This window comes from Capricornis sumatraensis, chromosome 15, assembly GCF_032405125.1.
Source record: "Capricornis sumatraensis isolate serow.1 chromosome 15, serow.2, whole genome shotgun sequence".
Lineage (NCBI taxonomy): Eukaryota > Metazoa > Chordata > Mammalia > Artiodactyla > Bovidae > Capricornis > Capricornis sumatraensis.
The window spans coordinates 55,435,487-55,462,602 of NC_091083.1; the positions used below are offsets into that span (position 1 = coordinate 55,435,487).

Sequence of the window (27,116 nt, forward strand, 5' to 3'; positions counted from 1 at the left end):
TCTCTCTCCAGAACCCCTCAATCAAACACATGAAGTTCTGCTAGGTATCTGGATGGTTCTGCCTCCAAGCTGTTTTTGCTTAGACTAGACTGCATGAAACAAGTGCTCTAAAACAGGGGTCCCCAACTTCCAGGCCATGGACTGGTACCTCCTGTCAGATCAGAAGCAGCATTAGATTAGAAATAAGATATACAGTAAATGTAACTCGTTTGAGGGACTTCCCTGGTGGTCCAACGGTTAAGGATCTGCCTGCCAATGCAGGGAACACAAGTCCAATCCCTGGTCCAGGAAGATCCCACATTCTGCAGAGCAACTAAGCCCGTGCGCCGCAACTACTGAAACCCTTGCTCTAGAGCCCATGCTCCACAAAGAGAGAGGCCACCACAATGAGAAGCCCGAGTACTGCGAGGAAGAGTAGCCCCCACTCACTGCAACTAGAGGAAGTCCACGCACAGCAATAAAGACTGTGAAGCCAAAAAATAAATTTAAGAAAAGGTAGTGCGTTTGAATCACCATGAAAACATCCCCTCACCCCCAGTCTGTAGAAAAACTGTCTTCCACGAAACCAGTTCTTGGTACCAAAAAAGTTGGGGACTGCTGCTATAAAATATTTCAACTTTATTTACAACCAGAACCCTGGCTCCCACCCCAGCTTTTCAGGCTGTGCTCTGTGGGAAGAGCTAGATGAGCAGGGACACTTCTGACAGGTCCAGAGCTCAGGAAGATGAGCAGGTAGACTCCTCATTTCTTCTGGGCTTGTGCCCGAGCCCGCTGAATCTTGTCGGCCGTGGCTCCATCTGTGGCTCCGGTGCAGTGGGACAATACGAGGCTCATCTCCGCCTCATTCCGGTGCTCAATGGCAACATCTGCAGCCTGAGCCACATCCCTGCAGTTTGAGCAGGAGGGAGATAGTGTCAAGCTGCCCAAGGGCACAAATCGTGCCTCTCCTCAGCCCACTGGCTCTGCCACCCAGCACCTCAGGGCTCTCAGCAGACGTACCCAACGAGGAGCAAGGCCTTGACCTTCTGCTCAGGACCCACGCGGGAAGCATACTTCTTGGCCTCATATTTATTGTGTTGCTTCATGCAGATCTCCACAAAGGGCTTAGGAGAAGAAGGTGGAAAGACACCAGGTAAAGCCCTCCTATTCTCTCTTATGAGCAAAGCCTGTGTGTGAAGTCACATCAGTTGTGTCTGCTTCTTTGCGACTCTATGGACCATAGCTCTCAAAGCTCCTCTGTCCATGAGCAAAGCCAAGAGGATACATTATCCCAATGTATCTTGTATACCCCTCTGTCTATATAATCCCCCCGATTCCTATCCCACACACATACAACAGTTGTGATCTCAAAACTCTTTGGGTGAAAACCTACCCCAAACTCTATTAGAGCTTTGAGATCAATTATTTCTATGCGTCCACCATCCACCGTTACCCCTCACAGCAGGCATTTCCCATCTTCCAGGGCCTGAGTTTTGGGCAGTTTATGGCTGCCCTTATTTGATCAACCTACCACACCTCTGAACTGCCTGCCACAGAAAACAAACAGCTCAACATCCTCCACTGCTTTGCAAATGTACTCTCCCTATGCCCCTTCCTCCCCGCCAAAGGACTTTCCTTCAGACACTAGTGTCCCCTGTGGCCTTCCTTGGGGAAAAGCAGTTCAGTCTCCTTTCCTCCAACATTTGCAGGCAGACTTGGGTCCATCCTCCCCTGTGCCTGACTCAGAAATGTGCCCACCGGTTCTGTAGGATTGCTGAGCAGATGGGTGAATAGACCATTGGAGCCTGGCTGTCTCCCCAACATTGCCTCACTGGAGATGGGCTGGAGGGAGGGCCCCACCTCACCAGGTAGCCAATGGGTGATTTCTTGCTCTTAGAAAACTTCTCTAGCTCCTCCCAGTCTTCTAAATCTGCCAGGGCAGTGAGCTTCAGCCACCAGAGCCTGTGGGAAAGCTGGGCATGGAGGCATTGCAGGAGGGGTAGGGGGTCCCAGGACCCACATGCAGATCCGGCCCTCATCTACCTCTTGTCAGGGATGCGAAAGTCACGTGCCAGCTGCTCCGCGCGCTTGTTTTGGCCACTGAGAATGAGGGTGGTGACTGTGTCATGTAGAGACAGGTCTAAGAACCGGCCCCCCAGCTCATCTTCTAGGCGTCGCTGAAGCCGTAGGAGCCGCATCTGATCCTCTGTAGCCTGGGAACAGGGATGTGGTGGGACAGGGATGAGAGTGACAAGGAAGGAAGACTGAGAAGTGAGGAGAGGAGGTTCTTAGAGAATGGGCCAAACCTTGGCTGCAAACTCATTCTTGGCCTTGTAGAAGGCGTCGGCTGCCGTCTGTAAAGCTGCGACTCGTCCCTCAATTCGCTGCAAAGGCCGAAAGGGAGCTCATAGCACAGAGAACCTCGGCCGTCACCACTCATGCTGCAGTTTTCTCCCCATCCCTGTGCCTAGGGTCACCAGAGCCAGCTTTTCCTGCTGGGAGCACTACACTGGTGTCCCTAATGGGAATGACTAGCTCCTCTGGGACCAACTTGTGTGCCTCACATCTTCTCAAGCTCTCCCTCCACAATGAGGATGAAATGGGGTGTGTGACACATTCAAGGCCTAGACTCCTGGAGAAGAAGCCAGACCAATGGCCCAGTTTGTGGGCCACACCTGCCCTGTGGCCCTCAGACCTCCTCTGCAGCGTAGCTGGCTCGGATGTGGAAGCTGCCCAGCTCCTGGTGGTTGTCATCCTGGTTGTAAAGGTCCTTCAGCGTCTCCAGCTCCTGATGCTTACAGAACTGGGGACAGCAGGTGGGCAGTCAGCAAAGCCAACTCAGGGGCTCTGCAGGCTCCACCCCACCCTGCCCCTGCACACACCTGTCGGTACAAACTTAAGGCCATAGGCTGGTTCCGAAGCGTCATGAAAAAATCTCCTCGGTTCAGCTCATTCTTCAGGTGCAGCAGGACTGTGAACACTGTGGGACGATAAGGTGGGATGGTGATCCAGTCCAGCCCCTTACTGAGCCCAGGGTCCCCAGCCTCGTCCTCACCCAAACCCTGCTCACCCAGATCAGTATCCCCACTCTCGATGGCCTTGCTTAGTGCCAGTTTGCTCCTCTTCATCTTCAGGAGAAGGGGAACTTGCTCCCCAGAGCGCGGCTCATATTCCAGCAGCTGTGGGACGAGGAGGAAGACACAGAGAGAAGGAGCTGGCCTGGGAGCCTCTAACACCCACATCAGAGCATCTAGGGAGGGCTAAGCGCCCACACCTTGATGGCCAGCTCCGTGCGGCCACAGCCATAGGCTCGTGCAGCAATGTCAGAGTAGGAGACACCAGGCGTGTCCCCCAGCTTCTGATTAATGGCCCGAGCAACATCCTCGTCAGACACATCCTTCTGTTGTACCTGGAGAGGGAAGGAAGTGTCACCAATCTGGCTCTCACCCCTTAAACCCAACCCCCACTGCCTTGATCAAGACCTGCTCTTTCAGCTCTACACTTATTTCCTACACCTCACCATGGCCGGTAAACCCTGAATTGTCCTTGGACTCTGTTCTATATCCTCACCTTGTAGCAGGCCCAGTGGGCCAGGATTCTGCTGACGCCCTGCACTTCAGGAAGCCGCAGGTACTCACATATCTGAATGGCCAGGGGGTAAAGCCTCCGCAACACAAGCCTGGCAGACAAGGGAGGTAAAGGGCACAAGGGATAAAGTAAGGTAGAAAGAGGACAGAGTGGCCCCAGTCTGTAACCCCAACCTCCCTGATCCCAGGAAACAGATCACAAGCAGTGATCACAAGAGCACAGCAAGGGCTGTAATGTCCGTCCACCTACAGCCCTCCGCCCAGCACCCTTGGGCTTGCTGTACCTGTCTAGCAACACCTGGATAGTGAGCTGCTTGTATCTGTATTTCATTTAGTTAAGGATCCAGCTGGAAGATTAAGTCCTATTTGCCAAGGACCTCTAGGTGACATCTCCATCCCCTTGCCCTTCCACCCCTGGAAGTAAACACCCTGTCAGCACACTTGAGGATACTGGCTATAGGTGAGAGGGATTCCGATGTGATAGTCCCGAACGGCATTGAGTACACGAAGGTCCTGACACATGCGCACAAAGCTGTCAGGTGGAAATCTGTCCAGGAAACACTTTCCGAAGGAGGCCGCCTAAAAAGGGCCAGAGAGCAATGGAGGGCTTTCCTCTCTGCCAGCCAAACCCTGCCCTCCCTCCAGCCCTGCCATCCAGGCCAACCCTGAGCAGACTCTTCTGCATATCTGGCCAGTGCTCATGTCCTGCAGCCTCGATGCACTGCTGCACAGCCTGGGGCAGCTGCCCCAGCTCCTGGATCTCCCGCAGGTACTCATCCGCCTTCTGGCTCTCTTTCTGGGGTGGAGAGAAAGTGCCAGGGACTGTGCGTCATGACCGAGAACACCTCTATGTCTGGCTCCCAACCCATTGGACTGTGGTGGCAGGTTTGGCCGGAGCCCAAATCCCCTCAGCCCCACCACCCAAGGTGTCCACACACACCCTCAATCAGCGCAGTTGCCTATGAGGCCTTGAGATTTCCCAATAGAGCCCTGATTTGTGACTAGACTGGAAGGGCTCCCTGCACCTCCCTATCACCACACAGAAGACACTGAGTCCCTTCAGTCCAACTGAGCCAGCTCTCTCTACCCCAGCCCGCATCAGCCCATGTCCTTCCTGAACCCCTGTCTTGAACAGTAGCAACTGGCTGCAGAAACAGGGGCTGGGTCAATTAGGGGAAGGGAAAGGCGAGTGGCTTGGGGCCCCAGGAGAGGCCCAGGGCTTTACCTCATATTCTTTCTGAGCCTCCAACAACAGCGCTCCAGGGGCCATTGAGGCTATTTTAAAGATCTCCTCACTGGCCACTGGGGAAGGAAAATGGTGAGTGGGAGACAGGGGGGGTAAGGAAACCCTCAGCCCTGCCTCAGTGCCCTGATTCTGCTCTGGGGCACTGGTCTGGCAGCTGTGGTGCTGAGGAGCCCCCGTCCTGGTCACTCAGTGCTCTTATGAGGGCTCACCTGGGACCTCATGCAGGAACTCATGGGTACTGCGGGAAAAGATTCGGACCCCATCCAGCTCAGGCACCAGGTAGGAGTCCTCATCTAGCACGAACGTGAGCGTGGTCAAGGTTCCTGAGAGTAACCAGGGATGGGGCGGGGCAGGCCACCCTCCCCTATCCCCCAGCAGCCCTCCAAGGATATTGGATGCTCTCAGGTGCATCGCCCACCACCATCAGCCGCCTCTCCCAGGCCACCACAACAGCCCTCTCCTTGCTGCGCGGACGGCTACACCTGTGCACACACACACATCTGGGATTAATACACAGGATGCCTGGCCCACAGTCATGTCTCCCACATCACTGTCTATATCACTTTGCCTTGGAGAACTCTGCACAGGCTTGCTGCCCTTTATCTTACTTCTCTGGCTGACTTATTTGCTTCCCTCTCTCCCTGTGCCCATCAGCTTCCTGGCACACCTGGGGCCCACCGGGAACTGGGGTTTCCCTCAAATGTGCACTAGCAGGGAAGACAAGATTCGAGCTCTGCTTATTCTGGTCAGTAGATAGGATGAATCAATGTGTCCCAGGGGACAAGGATATGTGCATGTCCACTCCCATGAGAACAACACCCCTCCCCCATCCTCACCAGACCATCTGCTTCGGGGGGGCCCGGATGTTGCAGTTGAACTCACACAGCTTCTCCTGAAAGAGTGCAGGGAATGTCATGGCCCTATCCCAGCCATCACCAGTCTGGTTGAAAAGTCCTTCCCCTATGCCCCACACACCTTTCCTAGACAAGACATAGTGCCCTGAGAGATGTGCCTTATACCTTGAGAGATGCTGTCCCCATCCAGATGTAGCCTGTGTCTGTGAAGAGCGCCAGGTGTCTGTAGGTGAAGGACACAGCCATCTGCAGGAAGCTGCTCACTCCTGGGGCCAGGCCAGGGGGTGTCTGGGGTAGGGCCAGGGGGAACACCAGACTGACTGACTTTTCAGGATCTCCCACTGGCTTCCCCAGTCCCTCCGGTTCACTCCCAACCCCGGCTCCTCACCACCGCAGAACAGGCCGCATGGTCCAGGAGGTAAAGATCAGGCCCTACAGCCAGGAGAATGTGCGCCACTCGGTCCTGGCACACTGTGGTCCAGCATGAGGGTGCACTCTGCAGACCTATGGTCGTGGAAAAGGACCACCTTAGACTGCCCAAAGCCCACAGTTTCTGCCTCTGATGGTCCCATGGACAGAAGGCACATCTGTGGGCAGTGAATGCTGCTCCAGGGGTGTCAGGGCTCACCTGGCACCTCTGGCATCCGGCGGAGTTTGAGGTCACCCACGTTGGCACTGAGGGTGAAGCGGTGGGCTCCTGTGAGGATGGCCACCCCAGAACCAAACTCAGTATGGAAGATCCGGGCATCCAGAACCCGGTTCTGGAGCACCTCCTGGAGAGAGGGGTTGTGGGTTGAGGGAGTGAGAGAGTCCCAGACTCCATCCCTTTTCCCCAGCCCCCAGGGTCCCCTACATTGCCCATGCTGAAGTGTCTCCGGAAGTCACCATGCAGCCCGTAAACCAGCACAACTCCGTCTTCCTGCACGCAGAGCAGCTCCTCCTCAGCTGACCAGCCCAGGGACACCACGGGCCCACTCTTCCACTGCAGAAGAGAGAGAGGCTCCAGAGGCTGTCCTCAGGATGCAGAACCCTGTAAAGCCCCCAGCCCCAGGGAAGGCAGGGTGCTCACCAACAGACTGGCTAGGGGTACCCCGGAAGCTGAGTAGATCTCAAGAACAGGCCGGGCACTGGCGGGCTTCTCCTTCCGCCAGGGGTTCCTCAGCAGTGCTGTGGTTTGAGAAGAAACCTTCTGTCCTAGTTGCCCAGGCCCAGGCCAAGCAGGCCTATGAACTAGTTCCAAAGGCCCACACCACATGTGGCAGGCCTCACGAGAACCACAATTAAAAACATCTCAGTAAGGTGGGGTGGGGGTAGGTAGCATAGGTCAGCAAGAACCACTCAACAGCAAGGCCCCCAGGAAACAAGGACCCTGAGTTCATCCCATGGTCGCTAAGCATGCAGTGGCAGAGGGGTGACTTACCAATGGGGCCGCCATAGGGTGCAGCAGCCACTAGGCAGTCCCTCAGTTCCTCCTTCAGGTCCCAGTCCATGCTATACAGCTCATATTTCCTGGCCACACAGAGACAAGCAGAGATCAGCCTCGTCATGACCTTGCATCCACACAGAGTGAGCACCAGAGGAGCCCCCTAATGCTTCCAACTGTGCTGCATAGGTCCCCTCAGGGGAAAGGAGGAGGGTGATGACTAGAAACTGCGAGGGACATCCGAGGGACAGCAGGCGAGGAAGCAGAGGGTGTTGGGAGGGCAGGCTATGTGGCCACTACGTAGAGCACAGACTGAGGTGGGACTAGGGTGAGGCGGTTGGCTTGGGTCTCCATTGGCAGAAAATAAGACCCTGCAGGAGGGCCTGTCAGCTTAGGCAGACTTTCTTCTATTTCTGGTTCTTAACACTGAATCTGGCTATGGGCCTTATACCCAGGGCTCCAGCCTGTTGATAATTAATTCAATTTTAGAGGTACTGAGTGAACACTGCCTGAAACAAATCCAAGAGGAGCTCCTTAGTGAGCCCAGAGCTGCGAGAGTTGTGGGCTACAGATGCCAATCTGTGAATGCTTGACTCAGAGGAGGTAACCAAAATTACAAACTGCCACAAGATGACTGCAATCTGAAATGTATATGGATCACCGAGACATGTGCTGCATGTAGGAGGAGGCTTGAGGAACACCATAATTAGATGGTTGGAGGCAGGAAAAGGGTACAGAGAAGGAGTGGACACTCCTCCAGAATACAAGAGAAGACAAAGTTCAAGAAGCAAGGTATTTCACCTAGGATCATTTCAGGAGCCTTCCCATTAAAGACCAGGAAGATGCCCATCGTCTCTCTATTTTAGGATAGGTAAGAATCGGATTTATTTAAAAAGCAACACACTCCACAGACAGAGAGTGGGGTCATCTCAGAAGGTGAGAGAGGCTCTATCACCTCTATTGACATTCTTCTTGGAATTCTAGCCAAAATAATTCAGGAGAAAAATGGTTTTCTAGCCAAAATAAGAGGAAAAAAAAAAAAAGAAACAGGTTTCCATTTTGAAGAAAGAAAGAGATTGCTATTTATCAATACAAATGATTAGACTACCTACTTAGAAAATCCAAAGCAGTCTATGAAACAATGAAAGAAAGAGCTCAGTAAATAATGAACCAAAATCAACATATTTTCTATACCAATGAGTTTTCCATACCACAGCAAGAACTAATTAGAAACATAACTTTTTAAAAGATCCTGACTGTGATATCAATAAAACTATTAGATATCTAATAAGCCTAATAAAATTTTTTAGCAAAATCAAATTTCTTTACTCAAGGATAGAGAAGACATGGGGAAATATTCTAAAGGATCTATAGATGGGTAAGAATTCCAATAAAAATCAGCCCAACTTTTTGGTGGGTAGGGCAGCACAAACTGATTCGATAGTTCATTTGAGGGGTGGAGGAGGAAGATCATCTGAAAGAGAAAATATTTAAGAATATTTGAAAATATGAAAACAGATATATATCAGATACCAAATACACTTAAAAGCCAAGGTTAATTAAAACTTGTTTTGGCACAGGAATAAGCAAACAGATCAGTGGAAGAGAAGACAGTTCAGAAAAAGACCGGAGACTAGATAGAGGTTGTACTGAGTTGGCCAAAATGTTCCTTTGGCTTTTTAAATAAAAATAAAAAACACAATTTTCAATTTCACTAACAACTTTATTGAACAGTGTATTTACCATTTTGTTCCACTACCTTCTCCCATTTTACAGGTAGCTTCATAATTTCATCTTCCCGAAACTTTAAAGATTTATTTATTATTTTTGGCAGTGGGAGGCATTTGTCGCTACATGTGCGCTTTCTCCAGCTGCAGTGAGCAGGGGCTACTCTGCTGCAGTGCCTGGTGGGCTGCTCCTGTCCTGGGGAGCACTGGTTCTAGGAGAGCGGGCTTCAGCAGCTGCAGCACAGGGGCTCAGTAGGTGTGGCTCGCAGGCCGGAGAGAGTGGGCTCTGCGGTTGTGGCACACAGGTTTGGCTGCTCCAAGGCATGTGGGATCTACCCAGAACAGGGATCAAACCCGTGTCTCCTACACTGGCAGGCGGATTCTTATCCACTGCACCACCAGGGAAGTCCTTCCCAAAACTTATCTCTTTGACTAAAGAACTCTTCCAGGCGACCTTTACCTTCCAAGGAATTGAAATTTTTTCCCACTAAGAGAATTCTGTAAAGATCAAAATAAATGGACATCCAAAGGTGCAACGTCTGCTGAATACAGCGGATGCCTCAGAACTTCCCACCAAGTTGTTATAGTTTTTGCCTGGTCATCAAAGAAATACATGGTCTTGTGTTATCTTGACAGAAGATTATGTGTTTCCTATTGACTAATTCCAGACGCTTTTTGTCAGTGTTGGTCTAACTGGGAGCAGTACTTGGAATTAATCATTTTTCTGGAAGGAACCTGTAATAAAGGACTCCCTTCCAATCCGCCAAATACACAATCACCTTCTTTAGATGAAGACCAGCCTTTGGTGTAGTTGGTGATGGTTCATTTTGCTTGCCACATGATCACTTCTGTTCTACATCATTACAGAGTATCCAATTTTCATCATCTGTCACAATTTGTTTTAAAAATGGAACATCTTCATTAAATTTCAGTAGAGAATCACATGTGGAAATATGGTCAAGAAGGTTTTTCTTCAATTAACTTATCGGAACCCAAACATGAAAGCAATTAATGTAACCAAGTTGGGGACTTCCCCGGTGGTCCAGTGGTTAAGAATCTGCCTTGCAATGCAGGGGACACAGGTTTGATCCCTGGTGAGGGAACTAAGATCTCCCACGCCACAGAGCAACTGAGCCCGAGAACCACAATGAGAGAGTCCATGCATCACAACACAAGATTCCGTAAGATGCAATGAAACACCACTGAGACCCAGTGCAGCCAAAACAAAACATACCCAAGCTGATGCAAATTATTTTCTATGCTTGATTTGGATATTTTGAATATGTTGGCTATCTCCCTCGTGGCGTAACACTGATTATTCTCAATGAATGTCTTGATTTGATCACCAGCAACTTCAACTGGTCTACTGGACCATGGAGTATCATCCAGTGAGAAATCTCCAGCTCAAAATTTCACAAACTACTTTTGATATGTTCAGTTAATCACAGCACCATTTCCAAATGTTGTACAAATCTTTTTTTGTGTGTTTCAGATGCATTCATATTTTCTTGATATAATAAAGCACAATATGCTGAAAATGTTGCTTTTTCTTCCATGATCAGTATTAAAATGGTTACACAAAAATTCATCAATTTTGGTAAGTTTTTTTTAAAACATGCATGCTGATATGACAGCTGTCACAATACAATCTAACAAACTTATTTCAAATGAAGTTAAAGACAACTAAGTGCTACTAGAACCATCTTACAGAAAAGACTGAAGGTGCCTTTTGGCCATCCCAATGATAAAGATAACATTTCAAACTGGGGCAAATTGATACTTGCAATGAGACAATGGGCCATATAGGAAGAATCACAACAAATGCTATTTCATTACTTAATCTCTATAATAAAATTTTCTAGATGAAATTCAAGATTTAAATGTTAAAAAATAAAGCCACATCAGAACAAAATCTTGTTTATTTTTACAATCTCAAAGTAGAAAACAAATTTCCTAAACACGATATAAAGTCTGGAAGTCACTAAGAGAAATAACAAGTGCTTCTAAATAAAAATTTAAGACCTTCTGTATGCTGCTGCTGCTAAGTTGCTTCAGCCGTGTCTGACTCTGTGCCACCCCATAGACGGTAGCCCACCAGGCTCCCCCATCCTTGGGATTCTCCAGGCAAGAATACTTGAGTGGGTTGCCATTTCCTTCTCCAATGCATGAAAGTGAAAAGACAAAATGAAGTCGCTCAGTTGTGTCTGACTCTTAGCGAACCCATGGACTACAGCCTACCAGGTTCCTCCGTCCATGGGATTTTCCAGGCAAGAGTACTGGATTGGGTGCCATTGCCTTCTCCTAAAACCTTCTGTATACTTGTGTATAAAAGGCGTAAAAACAATATTTATACTTACTTCTACTTGAAAAAAAAAGACTCTGGAAAAGGTTCTAAGAATTAATAACAGTGGTTACTTGCAGGTAAGGGGTGGAATCAGTTGAAGAAGAGAAGAGATGGTAATGAGACTGAGCTTTTAAACTACAGTCATAGTTATTTATTAAAATAATTAACATTAAAAAATTTTTATAGGGACTTCCCTGGCAGTTCAGTGGTTAAGACTCCACAATTCAGCCCTTGTTGAGGAACTAAGATCATACATACCATGTGGCACAGCCAAAAAAAAATTTAGATGCTGAAGAAATCTATCAAAAACAAACTAGGAAGACAAACTATGAGAAGGGGGAAAAAATGAAAAAATGTAACACATGTGAAAAAGGATTGCTGTTCTTTAAAATACAAAAGGCTCTTAATTAATTGTAAAAGAAAATGAAAAGAAAAATGATCTAAGGTTGTATGATAACTATGTGAAAGTATTTTAAAATGAAATATAAAAAACTTGAGACTATAAAAGCTGATATTTTCATAATGAGAACTATGGAAAATTCTTTCAGTACAAGAAACAAAACCCAGAAATTACAAAGGAAAAGACTGATAGACTTTATAACATGAACTTTTAACATATGTATGTTAAAAATTAATACACATGCTTTCCTTGTGGCTCAGCTGGTAAAGAATTCACCTGGAATATGGGAGACCTGGGTTCGATCCCTGGGTTGGGAAGATCCCCTGGAGAAGGGAAAGGCTACCCATTCCAATATTCTAGCCTGGAGAATTCCATGGACTATATAGTCCATGGGATCACAAAGAGTCGGACACAACTGAGAAACTTTCACTTTCACTTTGAAATGAACACAGGTTAAATAAAATGAGGACTCCATAAAAATTAAAACATAAAAGTCAAGTGACCACAGTGAGAAAATTTGTAACAAAGAGTTATTATGGAGAACATGTGAAGATCTCCTTTACAAATCAACAGAAAGAACACAACAGAAAAATAATCAAAGGATATGAAGAGACATACTTAACAACTAGGTAAATATGAATTTAAAAGTTATCTTGATGTTTTGGCCATCTGAATAGCAAAAATTAAGAGGTTAATAAATAACATGCAATATTGCTGAAGGTATGGAAAAATGAAAACTTTCTCACATATTGGGAGCGTAAAATGGTTCAACCCTTATGGAAGAAAACGAAGCTCTACGTATCCAACTTTTAAATGTGCACACACTCCAACTTAGCCATTTCTTTTCAAAAATCTAACCTATAAAACTACTTGCACAAGTATACAAAAGTATGACTACACTGCAGCACTGTTTAAAATAGTTCCAAAAAAACAAATCCTGGAAAAAAAAATCTCCTTAAATGCCCATTCAAACAAGACTGGTTAAATAAACTATTGTATGCCCATTCTCGGGAATATTTTGCACCCATTAACAAAGTGACTGTGTATATTGACATGAAGTGACCTTGAAAATATATTAAGTAAAAAAAGACACAATACAATGTAGTATGAACAACATGAATCCACTTATGCAATAAAAAAGTGAGCACACATTTTTACAGGCATATTTACATATACTCACGTGTATGTGTGTCGATACAAAGAAAAACTCATAGGCCTCTACACTAAGGCAGTGTGGAGAGACAGTGGTTACCTCTGGAGAAGGTGGTAAATGGGGGAGGGGAATAAGGAGATGGACAATTTGGCTATATAGGCTGTATCTGCTCTTTATCACTAGGTCATATCTGACTCTGCAACCCCAGGGATATAGTCCACCAGGCTCTTCTGTCCATAGAGTTTTCCAGGCAAGAATACTAGAGTGGGTTGCCATTTCCTTCTTCAGGTATCTTCTCAACCCGGGGATCAAACCCACATCTCCCACAGAGGCAGGCAGATTCTTTACTGCTTTACCCATATACTTTTGTTATTTATTTGAACTTTTATACCACATATGCATTTCTTCTGACATTTTGTTACTAAAATCCTTAGATGAAATCTGATGGAAAGATAGATATTTAAACAAACCTAGCATGCCAGTTATCAATTCACTGATGCTCAGCTCCCTTCCATTATGTTTTCTGTGGTTAACAGATGGTATTCTTTTAAGCATTTCTCCTTCACAGTGAGCATGATGTTGAGCCTTCTCAGCAGAGGGCGCTGGAGGAACACTGCATGAGGAACAGGCTCTTCTGATTCCAGCCAGGCAGCTGCAGCAGCCAGGATGTGAGGACATCTGGTGATGCTCTGACCCCGCCATGCAGCAACCTCTAAGGCTCGCCCAGACTGACTCCCTGGACAAACACAGCATTTCTGGCTTCTTGCCTCCACCAGGGCCTACTGCCTCTGCATGCCACGATGTCTGGCCACTGGTTCCCCTGCCCATGCCCTCGAGCATTTCCACGGACCCTCTCTGCACAACCATGCACCCAAGTCACTAGTTGTGGCTTGCCTTACAGATACTGTATGCTCCAGGCTACCAGCATCAGCTCCCCAACTCTCTCTACACACCCACACCACTGATCCCTAGTTGTAGTTCTCCTGTGCCCCCCTACCCTCTGAAACCCAGAGGGCTGCTTCTTGCTTGCCAATCAACTATGGGCCAGCTCTGACCCAGTGAAGTGAAAAGTGAAAGTCATGTCTGACTCTTTGCAACCCAATAGACGATGCAGTCCACGGAATTCTCCAGGCCAGAATACTGGAGTGGGTAGCCTTTCTTTTCTCCAGGGATCTTCCAACCCAGGGATAAAACCCAGGTCTCCCACATTGCAGGTGGATTCTTTATCAGCTGAGCCACAAGGGAAGCCCAAGAATACTGGAGTGGGTAGCCTATCCCTTCTCCAGACGACCTTCCTGACCCAGGAATTGAACTGGGGTCTCCTGCATTGCAGGTGGATTCTTTACCAAATGAGCTATCAGGGAAGCTCTGGCCCAGGGAAACTAGTAAACTTCATGGCCATCCAGTGGCCTGCACCTGCATTTTCACTGGGGTTCAGCTGGGGAAGGGCCTCCCTCCCAAGTTTGTTGTTCCTTGAGTACTCTCCCTTAGTCCTAAGCTACCATATAAACTTTTCTCACATTCTACAGTTAATCTTTATCACAGTGTAATAATCCCTTATATTTATTAAAATTTCCCAGTTTACATCTCCTCACTGGGCCCAGACTAACTGGTGCAGGGAGTGGCCCCAGGAGTGGTAGTGGTGGCAGTTTAGCTGCTAAGTCGTGTCTGACTCTTTGCAACCCCATGGACTGTAGCCCGCCAGGCTCCCCTGTCCATGGGACTTTCCAGGCAAGAATACTGGAGTGGGTTGCCATTTCCTTCTCCAGGGGATCTTCCAGACTCTAAAGATGGGATTTGAAGACTGGTATGGTCACGTGCTGAGGCCTGGGTGCAGTGCTGTGTTCCTTACTGATGAGAAACGGATGTTAGTATAGTAACCCACTGCATGCAGCAGCATCACAATTAATCAAACCTGCAGTTCAATGTGGCAAAATGCCAAGTCAAATACATGCTTTGGGAATGACTTCTGTGCTTGATTGTATGGCAGTAATGATGATTATAAGGGCCATGGTGTGGATGAGTTATTTTGAGTGCACTTGAACATTTACAAAAAGAAAATGACAAGGTTAGGTCCATTAACTTCCAGCTCAAGTCATGGTCTGAGAAGCAGAAAGCTTCGATAACAGCCTAAAAGAATCTCTTATTTCTTGTAGTCACACAGCTGCTACCGCTGAGAATCAAAGACAGTTTAATTGGATGGGTTGTTAAACAATAACAGTTAAATAAACAATAACAGTTAAATCCTCCAGCACACCATCTCTCACGTGAAAGTTAAGGCACTAATTAGAAAAGAAAGGAATCCTGAAACAGGGAAGGAAGATAACTGGTTAGACCCAGAGGAAGCTGACAATCTTGAACCCCCCGAGTCATCGTGGGTCTTCCTCACCAGTGGAAGCAGCTTGCCCTCCTGTGTTGAGACTAGCCTTCCTCTGCTTGAAAATGCTGTGATGACCTCACTTGAGGCAGATGATCTTGGGAGCCTCCTTCTCCACGGATGACCTGGCTAACACTACTGCTGCTGCTGCTGCTGCTAAGTCACTTCAGTTGTGTCCAACTCTGTGCGACTCTATAAGATGGCAGCCCACCAGGCTCCCCCACCCCTAGGATTTTCCAGGCAAGAACACTGGAGTGGGTTGCCATTTCCTTCTCCAATGCATGAAAGTGAAAAGTGAAAGTGAAGTCACTCAGTCGTGTCCAACTCTTCGCAACCCCATGGACTGCAGCCTACCAGGCTCCTCCGCCCATGGGATTTTCCAGGCAAGAGTACTGGAGTGGGTTGCCATTGCCTTCTCTGGCTAACACTACTGCTAAGTGGTTATCAACTAAGTGAGAGCTCAGTCATGTCCAACTCTTAGGGACCCCATGGACTGTATAGTCCATGAAATTCTCCAGGCCAGAATACTGGAGTGGGTAGCCTTTCCCATCTCCAGGGGATCATCCCAACCCAGGGATCAAACCCAGGTCTCTTGCATTGTAGGTGGATTCTCAGGATTGCAGCTGAGTAATCAGCTAAGAGCAGAGATCAATACATGGCCCCAATATAGCACTGTTCCTGGGGGAGAAGCCTACGAGTTGATTACACTGGACTTCTTCCATCATAGAGGAGGCAAAGATCTGTCTTCACTGGAATATGTATTCTGAATGTAGATTTGTCTTTACCTGTAATGCCTTTGCACTAGCAAACTTCCACCATCTATGTACTTAAAGAATGTCTCATCTACCACTGCAGCAGTCTGCAAAGCCTTGCAATAATCAAGGATCTCATTGCATAACAAAGGGATTGCAGCAGTGGGCTTAGGTACATGGAATCAACTAGCCTTACCTTACATCCCATTACCCAGAAGTGGCTGGTCTAAATGTACTGATGACTCAGTTATAGGACCAACTAGGAGACAGTAACCTACAAATATGGGGCTCTGTCTTACAGGATGCAAGTCTAGGCTTTGCATCAAAGACCATTACATGGGATTAACTTGACAGACAATATGGGGGACTGGGAGTCAAGGGGTGAAAGTGGGAGTGGCTTCTCTCATTATTACAAACCTAATGACTCTCTTATTAAAATACTGCTTCTAGGACTTCCCGGTCCAGTGGTTAAGAATCCGCCCCTCCATGAAGGGAACATGGGTCTGATCCCTGGTCCACATTCCATGAGGCAACTAAGCCCGGGCACCACAACTACTGAGCCCACACTCTAGAGACTGAGAGCCTCAACTACTGAGCCTGTGCACCACAACTAGAGAAGGCCTGCACACAGCAATGCGGACCCAGGGTAGCTAAAAAAATTTTTAAATACAATTTTAAAATATTGCTTCCAGTTTCACTAACTTTGAGACCTATTGATTTGTAAAGCTTAGTCGTCAAGGGAAGAATGTTTCCACCAGGGGATAAAAACAATGGCTTCACTGAATTGGAAGGTAAGAGTGCTACCTTGCCATTTGGGGCTCCTTATGCCACTGAAGGAACAGGCAAGAAAATGGGGTTAATCCACTGGCTGAAGTAATATCCTGAGGGCCAAGGGGAAATCAAGTTGCTACTACATAATGGAGGCAATGAGGACTTTGTCTAAAATCCAGGGGAACTTCTGGGGCACCTCTTGGCACTTCCATGTCTAACGGGAAAGGTTAATGAAAAACCTCAGCAATCAAAAAAAAGCAGAATGACTGAGGTTTGGGTCACTTCACTATGTAAAGAACAGAGCAGTGATGGTTCTGGCTGAGGGCAAAGGAAGTAGGTGATGGGCAGTTGAAGAAGGAAGCCATAGGTATTAACTATGATCTTGTGAACAGCTACAGAAATGCAGACTGTAGCCACTTCGTGCATTTTCTCTGTGCTTGTTATGTGCTTGTGTTTATAGGCATATACTAGCCGTTATCTTCTCTCCTTGCCATTTTTATTTTATACACAAATTATTGAAGGTTAATTTTTAAATTCAACTTTTAGGTAACAGAATATCCAGTAATACTGTAACTCATTTTGAGGAGTAACTAATATAGTGATTTATGACTTAAGACTGTATGTCTCCTCATTTGGAGAAAGAGTAGTATACTAATAAGAAGGATGGTAGTATCCTGTGAAGCAGAAATACAGAGCTGTTTGGTTACTGTGAGGGAGTTGAAAAGTCTGTAGAGGGTGCTTGTTGAAGCTGACCGGCCAGAGAAAGGACCCTGCTAGTTATCAATTTATTACCTCCCAGAGCCAAATTCATCGTTCAATATGTGCTCCACAGCGAGCGAGATGTTAAGCTTTCTCAGTAGCTGGCCTTGTAGAAAAGGGTCTTTGTAGGAGGAACGGAGTCTTTGGCTGTTTCCAGCAGCTGCAAGATCAGTCAGCAGTGTGGGCATGAGGGTATCTGGGGACACTCTGACCCAACCATGCACCCAGAGCACACAACCCCTCACAACCTCGGCCTGGACTGGCCATCTACCTTCCTGTGGTTCTCGCCACAAGATACTGCATGCTCTAGGTCTCCTGCTCAGCCTGATGCTCCAGGTCTCCTGCTCAGCCTGATGCTCCCTGTGCAAGGCCCTGAACCTGGCCACCAGCTATGGCTCACCTGCACCCTATGTATGCCCAAGAGGGCTGCCTCCTGCTTATCCAGTGACTGTGGATCAGCTCCGGCCCAGCAAACCAGCAACTCTCCCACCATTCAGTGACCTGCAACCATACCTTCTCCAGCAAGGTCAGAACCTTGCTTGGGGAGGGTACTCCCCTTCCAAATTTTCCTTCCTTTATTCTCAGCCCCCAGGAAAGGACAGTTTTACCTTATAGCTACTTTGCTATCATAGTTTAATAGTTCTTTATGTTAAACTTCCCCTATTTAGTCACTGTATGGTATCTCCTAACCAGAATCATAGAAATATTACCAGTGTCACATTCCACAGACCACTTGCTTGTCACAAGGGGGAAGCACGAATATACGGTGGAGGATGAGGCCATCAGCCTCAGAACACTTGTCAATCTCAACTTCCCTTCCCTCGTAACAGACAACCTGATACAATGGCCTATGGCTGTGATGCAGCATGAACACCGCACAGGTCAGTTCAGTTCAGTCACTCAGTCGTGTCCAACTCTTTGCAGCCCCATGGACTGCAGCATGCTAGGCTTCCTTGTCCATCACCAACTCCCGGAGCTTACTCAAACTCATGTCCACCAGGTTAGTGATGCCATCCAACCATCACACCCTCTCTTGTTCCCTCTCCTCCTGCCTTTAATCTTTCCCAGCATCAGGGACTTTTCCAATGAGTCAGTTCTTCGCATCAGGTGGCCAAAGTATTGGAGTTTCAGCATCAGTCTTTCCAATGAATATTCAGGACTGATTTCCTTTAGGATGGACTAGTTTGATCTTCTTGCAGTCCAAGGGACTCTCAGGAGTCTTCTCTAACACCACAGTTCAAAAACATCAATTCTTCACCAATCAGCTTTCTTTATAATCCAACTCTCACATCCATACATGACTACTGGAAAAACATAGCCTTGACTAGACGGACCTTTGTTGGCAAAGTAATGTCTCTGCTTTTCAATATGCTGTCTAGGTTGGTCATAACTTTTCTGCCAAAGAGTAAGCGTCTTTTAATTTCATGGCTGCAGTCACCATCTGCAGTGATTTTGGAGCCCAAAAAATAAAGTCTGACACTGTTTCCACTGTTTCCCCATCTATTTCCCATGGACCAGATGCCATGATCTTAGTTTTCTGAATACTGAACTGTAAGGCAACTTTTTCACTCTTCTCTTTCACTTTCATCAAGAGGCTCTTTAATTCTTCACTTTCTGCCATAAGGGTGGTATCATCTGCATATCTGAGGTTATTCATATTTCTCCTGGCAATCTTGATTCCAGCTTGTGCTTCATCTAGCCCAGCGTTTCTCATGATGTACTCTGCATAGAAGTTAAATAAGCAGGGTGACAATATACAGCCTTGACGTACTCCTTCTCCTATTTGGAACCAGTCTGTTGTTCCATGTCCAGTTCTAACTGTTGCTTCCTGACCTGCATCTAGGTTTCTCAAGAGGCAGGTCAGGTGGTCTGGGATTCCCATCTCTTTCAGAATTTTCCACAGTTTGTGGTGATCCACACAGTCAAAGGCTTTGGCATAGTCAATAAACCAGAAACAGATGTTTTTCTGGAACTCTTTTGCTTTTTTGATGATCCAGTGGATGTTGGCAATTTGATCTCTGGTTCCTCTGCCTTTTCTAAAACCAGCTTGAACATCTGGAAGTTCATAGTTCATGTACTGTTGAAGCCTGGCTTAGAGAATTTTGAGCATTACTTTACTAGCATGTGCGATAAATGTAATTGTGCAGTAGTTTGAGCATTCTTTGGCATTGCCTTTCTTAGGGATTGAAATGAAAACTGACCTTTTCCAGTCCTGTGGCCACTGCTGAGTTTTCCAAATTTGCTGGCATACTGAGTACAGCACTTTCACAGCATTGTCTTTTAGGATTTAAAATAGCTCAACTGGAATTCCATCACCTCCACTAGCTTTGTTCATAGTGATGCTTCCTAAGCCCCACTTGACTTCACATTCCAGGATGTCTGGCTCTAGATGAGTGATCACACCATCGTGATTATCTGAGTGAGTGGTTGGTGGGAAGAGAGAAGATGGAAGTGAGTATAGATGGCAGTTTCCAGACCCTTTGTGAGGTAAAAAGGGATTTGTTGATTTTTTGAATAGGGAACTTCTGTTAGGCTAGGGAGATCTGAATATAGTAGTTGAGATCTGATAGTGAGCCCTTGTGGGTAGGGATGGTGGAAAACAATATAGAGGTCTTCTACACTGAAAAACACCTGGCTGCTTATTAAAATACAGATCAGATTCAAAGGACTCATGCCAGAGACAACAGAGATCTGCCCTAGGAAGCTACATGCAGCAGCACCAGGGAGTCCTATGCAAGAATGGCTAGAGAAACCTGAGGTGACATGAGAGTGGGTAGACGGCGCATGGTTTCTCAGAGGACAGGGAAGTGGGGGCGTATCTCCTCAGCAGGCTGGGAACACAACAGGCAGACTTTGTCAGGGAAGCCTAGGCCCTTCTAGGCCATCACTTCCAGCTCTCTGGGAAGCACAAGGTAAAGTCAGCAATTGGGAGGAGGGATCAAGGAGCCTTCAGTGGCAGTCTAGGACATTAGCATCGACATAGACTGGAGCGGGAAAGAGGTGCAGGGGTACAGGAGTAAGGCTCAGGGAGCGAAGAGCAACAAAGTACAGGCCACCCCCTCAAGCCTTCAAGGTAAAGAAGGCTTCTCAGGGACAGTGAGGTGACTCAAGCTATGCCACAAGGTTGGCATGGGGTACAGATGGGCACACTGAGAGCAGCAGAGAGAACAGCATCTCAGAAAAGTCTAGAAGTGAGAACTTTGTAAGGATAGGTCATATCTTCAGTGAGGAAGGCCAGCTACATATTTCTCTTCTACCTGCAGGTCCTTGAAATGGAAAGTCCCATAGTAGTAGTAAATGAACCCTGGATTTGAATACCAGAAAATCACTAAAGCAGGTCCTGTTGTTGTTCAGTCACTATGTCGTGTCTGACTCTTTGTGACCCCATGGACTACATACAGCACGCCAGGCTTCCCTGTCCTTCACTATCTCCCAGAGTTTGCTCAAATTCATGTTCATTGAGTTGGTGATGCTATCTAACCATCTCATCCTCTGCTGCCCCCTTCTCATTTGCCTTTAATCTTTCCCAGCATCAGGCCTTTTCCAGTGAGTCAGCTCTTTGCATCAGGTGGCCAAAGTACTGGAGCTTCAGCTTCAGTCTTTCCAATGAATATTCAGGGTTGATTTCCTTTAGGATTGACTGGTTTGATCTCCTTGCAGTCCAAAGGACTCTCAAGAGTCTTCTCCAACACCACAGTTCAAAAGCATCAATTCTTCAGTACTCAACCTTCTTTATGGTTCAACTCTCACATCTGTACATGACTACTGGAAAAACCATAGCTGTGACTAGACGACCTTTGTCAGCAGGGCAGGTTTCAATCCCAGCCCCTCCATGAAGCACTGATAAAATCCCTGCTGCAGTGCAGCTGAACTGCTGGAAAAGCATGACTCACTGCAGTAAGAGAAGAGCTGTGTGAAAACAGATGATCTCCAGCCTGTCCAGGCTGGGCTATCAGAACACTGAGGAGGAAGAAACACATTAGGGTTAGCATGGGGAATATTCCATCAATTCCAAAATGCCCAGGCCCTGAAGAAAGACCACCTTTGTTGTTGTTCAGTCGCTAAGTTGTGCCTGACTCTTTGCAATGCCATGGACTGTAACCTGCCAGGCTCCTGTGTCCATAGGATTTCCCCAAAATACTGGGAATATTGGAGTGGGTTGCAATTTCCTTCTCCAGAGGATTTTCCTGACCCAGCGATTGAAGCATGTCTCCTACACTGGCAGGTATATGGATTCTTTATAACCCCTTAATTCCAGACTGCCTTAAAAAGAAATACTGCTGGACTTTTCTAGTGGTCCAGTGGGATAGGAACCCATCTACCAATGGAGGGTACGTGGGTTTGATCCCTGGTCCGGGAAGGCTCCACAAGCCACAGAGCAACTAAGCCTGTGCATCACAACCACACTAAGCCCAAGGGCCCTAGACCTGTGCTCTGCCACAAAAAAAGCCACTGCACTGAGAAGCCTGTGCATCACAACAAAGAGCAGCCCCTGCTTGCTGCAACTAGAGAAAGCCCATGCACAGCAACAAAGACCTAGCATATCAAAAATAAACAAATAATTTAAAAGACAAAAAAATACTACTACAGTATCCTTGTGCATTGTTTCTGGAAATGTAAAATGGTGCAGTTGTCATGGAAAACAGTAGAAAAGTTCCTCAAAATATTAAACACAGAATTACCATATGATCCAGAAATTCCATTTCTGGGTGAAAATAGGATCTCAAAGAGATATTCACACACCATTGTTCGTAGCAGCATTATTCATAATAGCCACAAGGCGGAAGCAACCCAAGTGTCCACTGACAGATGAATGCACGAATAAAATGTGGTGTATACATACATTAGAATGTTATTCAGTCTTAAAAAGGTAATTCTGATACATTCTACAAAAGGGATGAATCTCGATGACAGTATGCTAAATGAAATAAGCCAGCCACAAGAAAGCAAATACTGTTATGATTTCACTTATACAAGCTACCTACAGTAGTCAAATTTATGGAAACACAAAACAGAATGGTGGTTGCCAGGGCTGGGGCAAGGGGAGAATGAGGAGTTAATATTTAATGAATCAATTTTGCAAGATGAGAAAGTTCTGGAGATTGGCTACAAAATAATGTGAATATACTTAACACTCCTAGATCATACTTCATAATGAGTACGATAGTAAATTTTATATTATGTATATTTAACCACAGTTTTTTTTTTAACAGTTCATGTTTATACATGCAAAACAAACATACCAACCCATAAAACCTACTAAAATAGCTAACCTTTCTCCTATGAAGAGCACGAAATGTAGTATCTTCAGTCTCCTTTCTTTCACCATATAGATGTTTCTAAAGTACCTGAAACACGGTATTCAGTACCAAGCTCATTCTCTTCCCCAACAAATTCACTCTTCCTTTCTCATTAAGACTCAAATCTAAGTCATCCTGGATTCACTGCTCTTCCTCCTCCCTATCAAGTGCAACTCATCACAGTCTCCTTCAACTTTCTGCCGTTACCATCTGTCAGACTGGCCCCCTTCTCTCCATCTCTGGTGCTCACCGCCATCAACTTCTCCCTGGTCTAGTCCATGAGCCTCCTAACCTAAGACTACAACCTAGTCTCCCTTGGCTCTATTCTTGCTTGCGTCTTTCAAGTTGTCCCCCACTCTCATTGCCTCCAGAATGAATTTAACACACACACACACACACACACACACACACACACAGAGGCAAATTCAATCACATTAATCCTTTCATTTAGGCTTCCCATCGTTCTTCAAATAAAAATGGTCTAAAAGGCCCTGCAAGGTATGGCTGCTGGGAGAAGACATTTACCTGTCTCTTGTCCTCACCCCTTGCCTTTTGAAAAACACATATTTTCAAAAGTAACACAAGTCAATATTTTTTAAAGTATATGTTGTGTTGAAAACACTAAATTACATGGCAACCCATGTCAAGTTATATCCCTTTTCCACAAAAATAGTTTAAATCACTGTTATTTCCCACTGACTTCACTGACTTAAAATTTTGGCAATTTTTTTCACAATGTACAGGCATATTAATAAGAATTAGAAACAAAGGACAAAAGCAACAGTATGACACTGCAGCCACACTGGCTCTATTTAGGTCATTGAGAGTGTCCCTGTCTCTTCCTCGTCAGGACCTTTGTATATATTCTTGGATCCCATTCCCTGCATTTAAATCTTCCTATCTTCTGGATGGGGAATTGTCTACTTCAGAAGTCCTCTTTACCTCTCACTTACCAAACTGTTATATGCTTTCTGACGGTCCTACAAAATCTTTAACCTCAGTGAAAAGTGTGAAAAAATGTTAAGTCAGTCATGTCTGACTCTTTGTGACGATATGGGCTCTAGCTTGTCGGGCTCCTCTGTCCATGGAATCCTCCAGGCAAGAATAGTGGAGTGGGTAACCATTCCCTTCTTTAGTGGATTTTCCCTACCCAGGGACTGAACCCGGGTCTCCCACATTACAGGCAGACTCTTTGTATCTGAGCCACCAGGGAAGCCCCAACCTCAGTGCTCATGATCAAACAAACCGAGTCATTCATGTGGTCAGTAGTGCCCAGCTTTTTTCGGCCCAATGTACCGAAGCCCACCAGGCTCCTCTGTCCATGGGATTCTCCAGGCAAGAATACTACGGTGGGTTGCCATTTCCTCTTCCAGGGGATCTTTCCAACCCAGGGATCAAACCCGTGTGTCCTGCATTGCAGGTGGATTCTTTACCACTGAGCCACGAGGGAAGCCCAAATAGAGTCATTGGTGGTAGTGGCTTAGCTGCTAAGTCATGTCCAACTTTTGTGACCCCATAGACGGTTGCCCGCCATGGTCTTCTGTCCATGGGACTTTCTAGGCAAGACACTGGAGTGGGTTGCCCTTTCTTTCTCCAGCGGATCTTTCTGACTCAAGGATTGAACCCTGGTCTCCTGTATCACAGGCAGATTCTTTACTGACTGTGCCACCAGGGAAGCCCCATGTAATAGAATGATTAGCAGTTACCAGCTGTCTCCATGCTGGCTGTAAGATCTGAGGGCAGAAAGGAACCATGTCTTTTTATTGACCCAATATACGTTGGGCAAAATTATTTAATGGTATTATGCCAAACTGGGTTTTTAGGATAAAAGTGGCTAAAATTCTGGAGCCTCACAAGAATCAACACCATTCCCTCTTCTTGCCCTCCCAAATTAGTCATTTTTCCAGAACACCACTTCCAATGCAAAAGAATCCTATCCTGTAGACAGAACTTGAAATGTGTGACAGCTGTTTATCATTCATTCACTTATCTGAACATTTATTTAAGTCCTGGCATAAGACTATGCACAAATACAAATAAAACCAAGTATCTGCACCTAAACTTTAAACTAAATTTTTGTTTACTCTGGCAGAGAACCTGTAAGGGTTTCCCAGGTGGCACAGTGGTAAAGACTCCACCTGCAAATGGAGGATATGCAAGAGATATACCCAAGGTTCGATCCCTGGATCAGGAAGATCCCCTGGGGTAGGAAATGGCAACCCATTCCAGTATTCTTGACTGGAAAATTCCATGGACAGAGAAGCCTGGTGGGTTACAGTCCATGGGGTGCCCAAAGAGTCTGACGTGACTGAGCACACTTCTGTCTGTCTATCTAGCACACAAAGGCTCAATACCCATTACCAAGAATAATACATCTTCTATAGCAGGGCTAACACTTTTACTCCTTTCTGCAAGTACAGGGTAGGCTAGCAACAGTGGTCATGTCTATAGCATGCACTCAACACTTACACTCATTTAAAACTTTATTAGTGTATAAACAAAGCTAAGACTTCATATGATAAACAGAAGTTCTATGGTAATGAGGTCATCATTTTCAGTACTGTAACAAGCCTATGTATGCAACACATATTTTCAAAAGTAATACAAATCAATACTTTTAAAAGTATATTCTGTGTTGTAAACACTAAATTACATGGCAACCCATGTCAAGTGACATCCCTTCTCCACAAAAATAGTTTAAATCACTGCTATTTCCTACTGACTTCACACTAAATTTTTGCCATTTTTTTCACAATGTACATATTGTGAATGTTTATAAGGCATTCTAAAAATATAAGGCATATTAATAAGAATTAGAAACAAAAGACAAATGCAACAGCTCTCTAAAAATTGCATCAAGGCATTTGTCCATTTCAGAAGTGTTAAGAGCTGACATTTTATGCATCAAAAATTACACTGAAAAGTTTTAGTATGTGAATAGCAATGGTATATAGTTTCACTAGCATGAACAGCTGTCTTCTATTGAAATGACTCCAATGGTGATTTCTTTGTGATCTTCGGTTGCAATCAACAAAATATTTTTTTAAAAAACTTTATGGCACTAATGGTAAAGAACCTGCCTGCTGAAGCAGGAGACACAGAAGACAAGGGTTCAATCCCTGGATTGGGAAGATCCCCTGGAGAAGGGCATGGCAATCCACTCCAGTATTCTTGCCTGGAGAACCCATGATAGAGAAGCCGGACAGGCTACAGTCCACAAAGAGTTGGACACAACTGAAGCAACTCAGCATGCACGCACATAGCAGGCACTATTCTAAATACATAATAGGGATAAAGGGATGCAAGAAATATGCACTCAGCCCTCAAGGAATTTGGTTTAGCAGAAGAAACCTATACAAATATTGCCCTAATGTGTCGTAAGTAACAACCTTAGCACTGAGACCCAAAGGAAAGTCAGCTGAAAGTCACTCTATTGGGACTGGATCAGGGAAGGTTTCAGAAAAATCCCTTAAACTAAGCCCAGAAGGATTAGCTAGAATTCTCCAATGAAGTAAGGAGGGAAATGGCAGTGCCCACAAAAGGAACTGCAGGCTAGTGCAAACACAGGGAGCCAGGAAACATCATGGTGTTTTGAGCTCTTGTTCTGCCCAACTGAACACAGCTTTGGGTAACAGTTGAGGAAGCTGAAGAGACAAATGGGGGCGGTTTATAGATATAACATAAGGAGTTTGTACTTTATCTTATAAGGGCAAGTACTGCAAAAAATTCTAATTAGGGTAATGATATGACCAGTCTACATTTAGAAAGATTAGTGGTTTCAGGACTCCACAACTCCCATGAGGGGTGACCTTAGCAGGGCGCCGTCTGATTTATTGGCGGTTCGCTTTCTCCTAGCCTTGGTCAGTAATGTCACCTGCAAGCAGTGCAACCCCGCCCCCCAGGAGTATCCAATGGTCTGACTTCAGCAGCACTTCCCGGCAAGAGATAAATCACTCACTGTCTCCAGAGGGCGGCCACCCACAGTGTGATGTGAGCGTTCTTCCAGAGGGTGACAGCCCTGGGGTTGAGCTGGGCTGTGCCCCTACTTGTGTGACCACCAGGTTTGCCTCATTTTCCTTCTCCGCAGCAGCGGAAAGCCCGGCCCTAGGAGGCTGCGCGTTAAGCGGTAGATACAGGGCGAGAGCCGGCGAGGGGCAGACCCACCGCCCGTAGAAGCTGGGTCGCGCGCCGCCGGCTCCGCCCGAAGGCTCGAGCCGGAGGGCTAGCGGGGTAACCAGGCCGTGGGCAGGAGGCCTGGGCGGCTCACCGGTAAAAAGCAGAGTCCCCGAGTGGGTTCCAGTTCGCGGTGTAGCAGTCCATGGCTGGTACAAGCGCCGGCTTGCCAGCGCCAGCTTGCCGGCGCCAGGTACACCCTCCCAGCTTGGGCTCCAGGCAGGCACTTCCGCTTCCGCCCGTCCGGGTCACGTGATGAGGCCGCGGCCAC

The 27,116-nt window shown here is 46.5% G+C and overlaps 1 protein-coding gene across 3 annotated transcripts; it reads right to left on the bottom strand.

The window, feature by feature from the left end:
* Positions 1 to 656: 656 nt before the first annotated feature.
* On the bottom strand, positions 657 to 27,060 carry VPS16 (VPS16 core subunit of CORVET and HOPS complexes). Of its 3 annotated transcripts, none has more exons than XM_068986987.1 (24): positions 26,940 to 27,060; positions 7,087 to 7,175; positions 6,736 to 6,833; positions 6,520 to 6,648; positions 6,295 to 6,439; positions 6,055 to 6,170; positions 5,832 to 5,954; positions 5,649 to 5,704; positions 5,205 to 5,294; positions 5,022 to 5,116; positions 4,792 to 4,868; positions 4,231 to 4,362; positions 4,018 to 4,145; positions 3,851 to 3,886; positions 3,550 to 3,658; positions 3,254 to 3,388; positions 3,050 to 3,158; positions 2,862 to 2,959; positions 2,675 to 2,782; positions 2,286 to 2,363; positions 2,023 to 2,192; positions 1,845 to 1,941; positions 1,000 to 1,103; positions 657 to 886 (listed from the first exon to the last, which is right to left on the bottom strand). In XM_068986987.1, the coding sequence occupies exons 1-24, from the start codon at positions 26,990 to 26,992 to the stop codon at positions 742 to 744; spliced, it is 2,520 nt and encodes an 839-aa protein (XP_068843088.1). In that variant the 5' UTR covers positions 26,993 to 27,060; the 3' UTR covers positions 657 to 741. The 3 variants fall into 3 exon arrangements, 2 of the variants coding, with proteins under 2 accessions (XP_068843088.1, XP_068843089.1); XR_011145929.1 differs by having other exon boundaries at positions 760 to 886; positions 1,840 to 1,941; XM_068986988.1 differs by lacking the exons at positions 4,018 to 4,145; positions 4,231 to 4,362; positions 4,792 to 4,868; positions 5,022 to 5,116.
* Between the last annotated feature and the right edge of the window lie 56 nt (positions 27,061 to 27,116).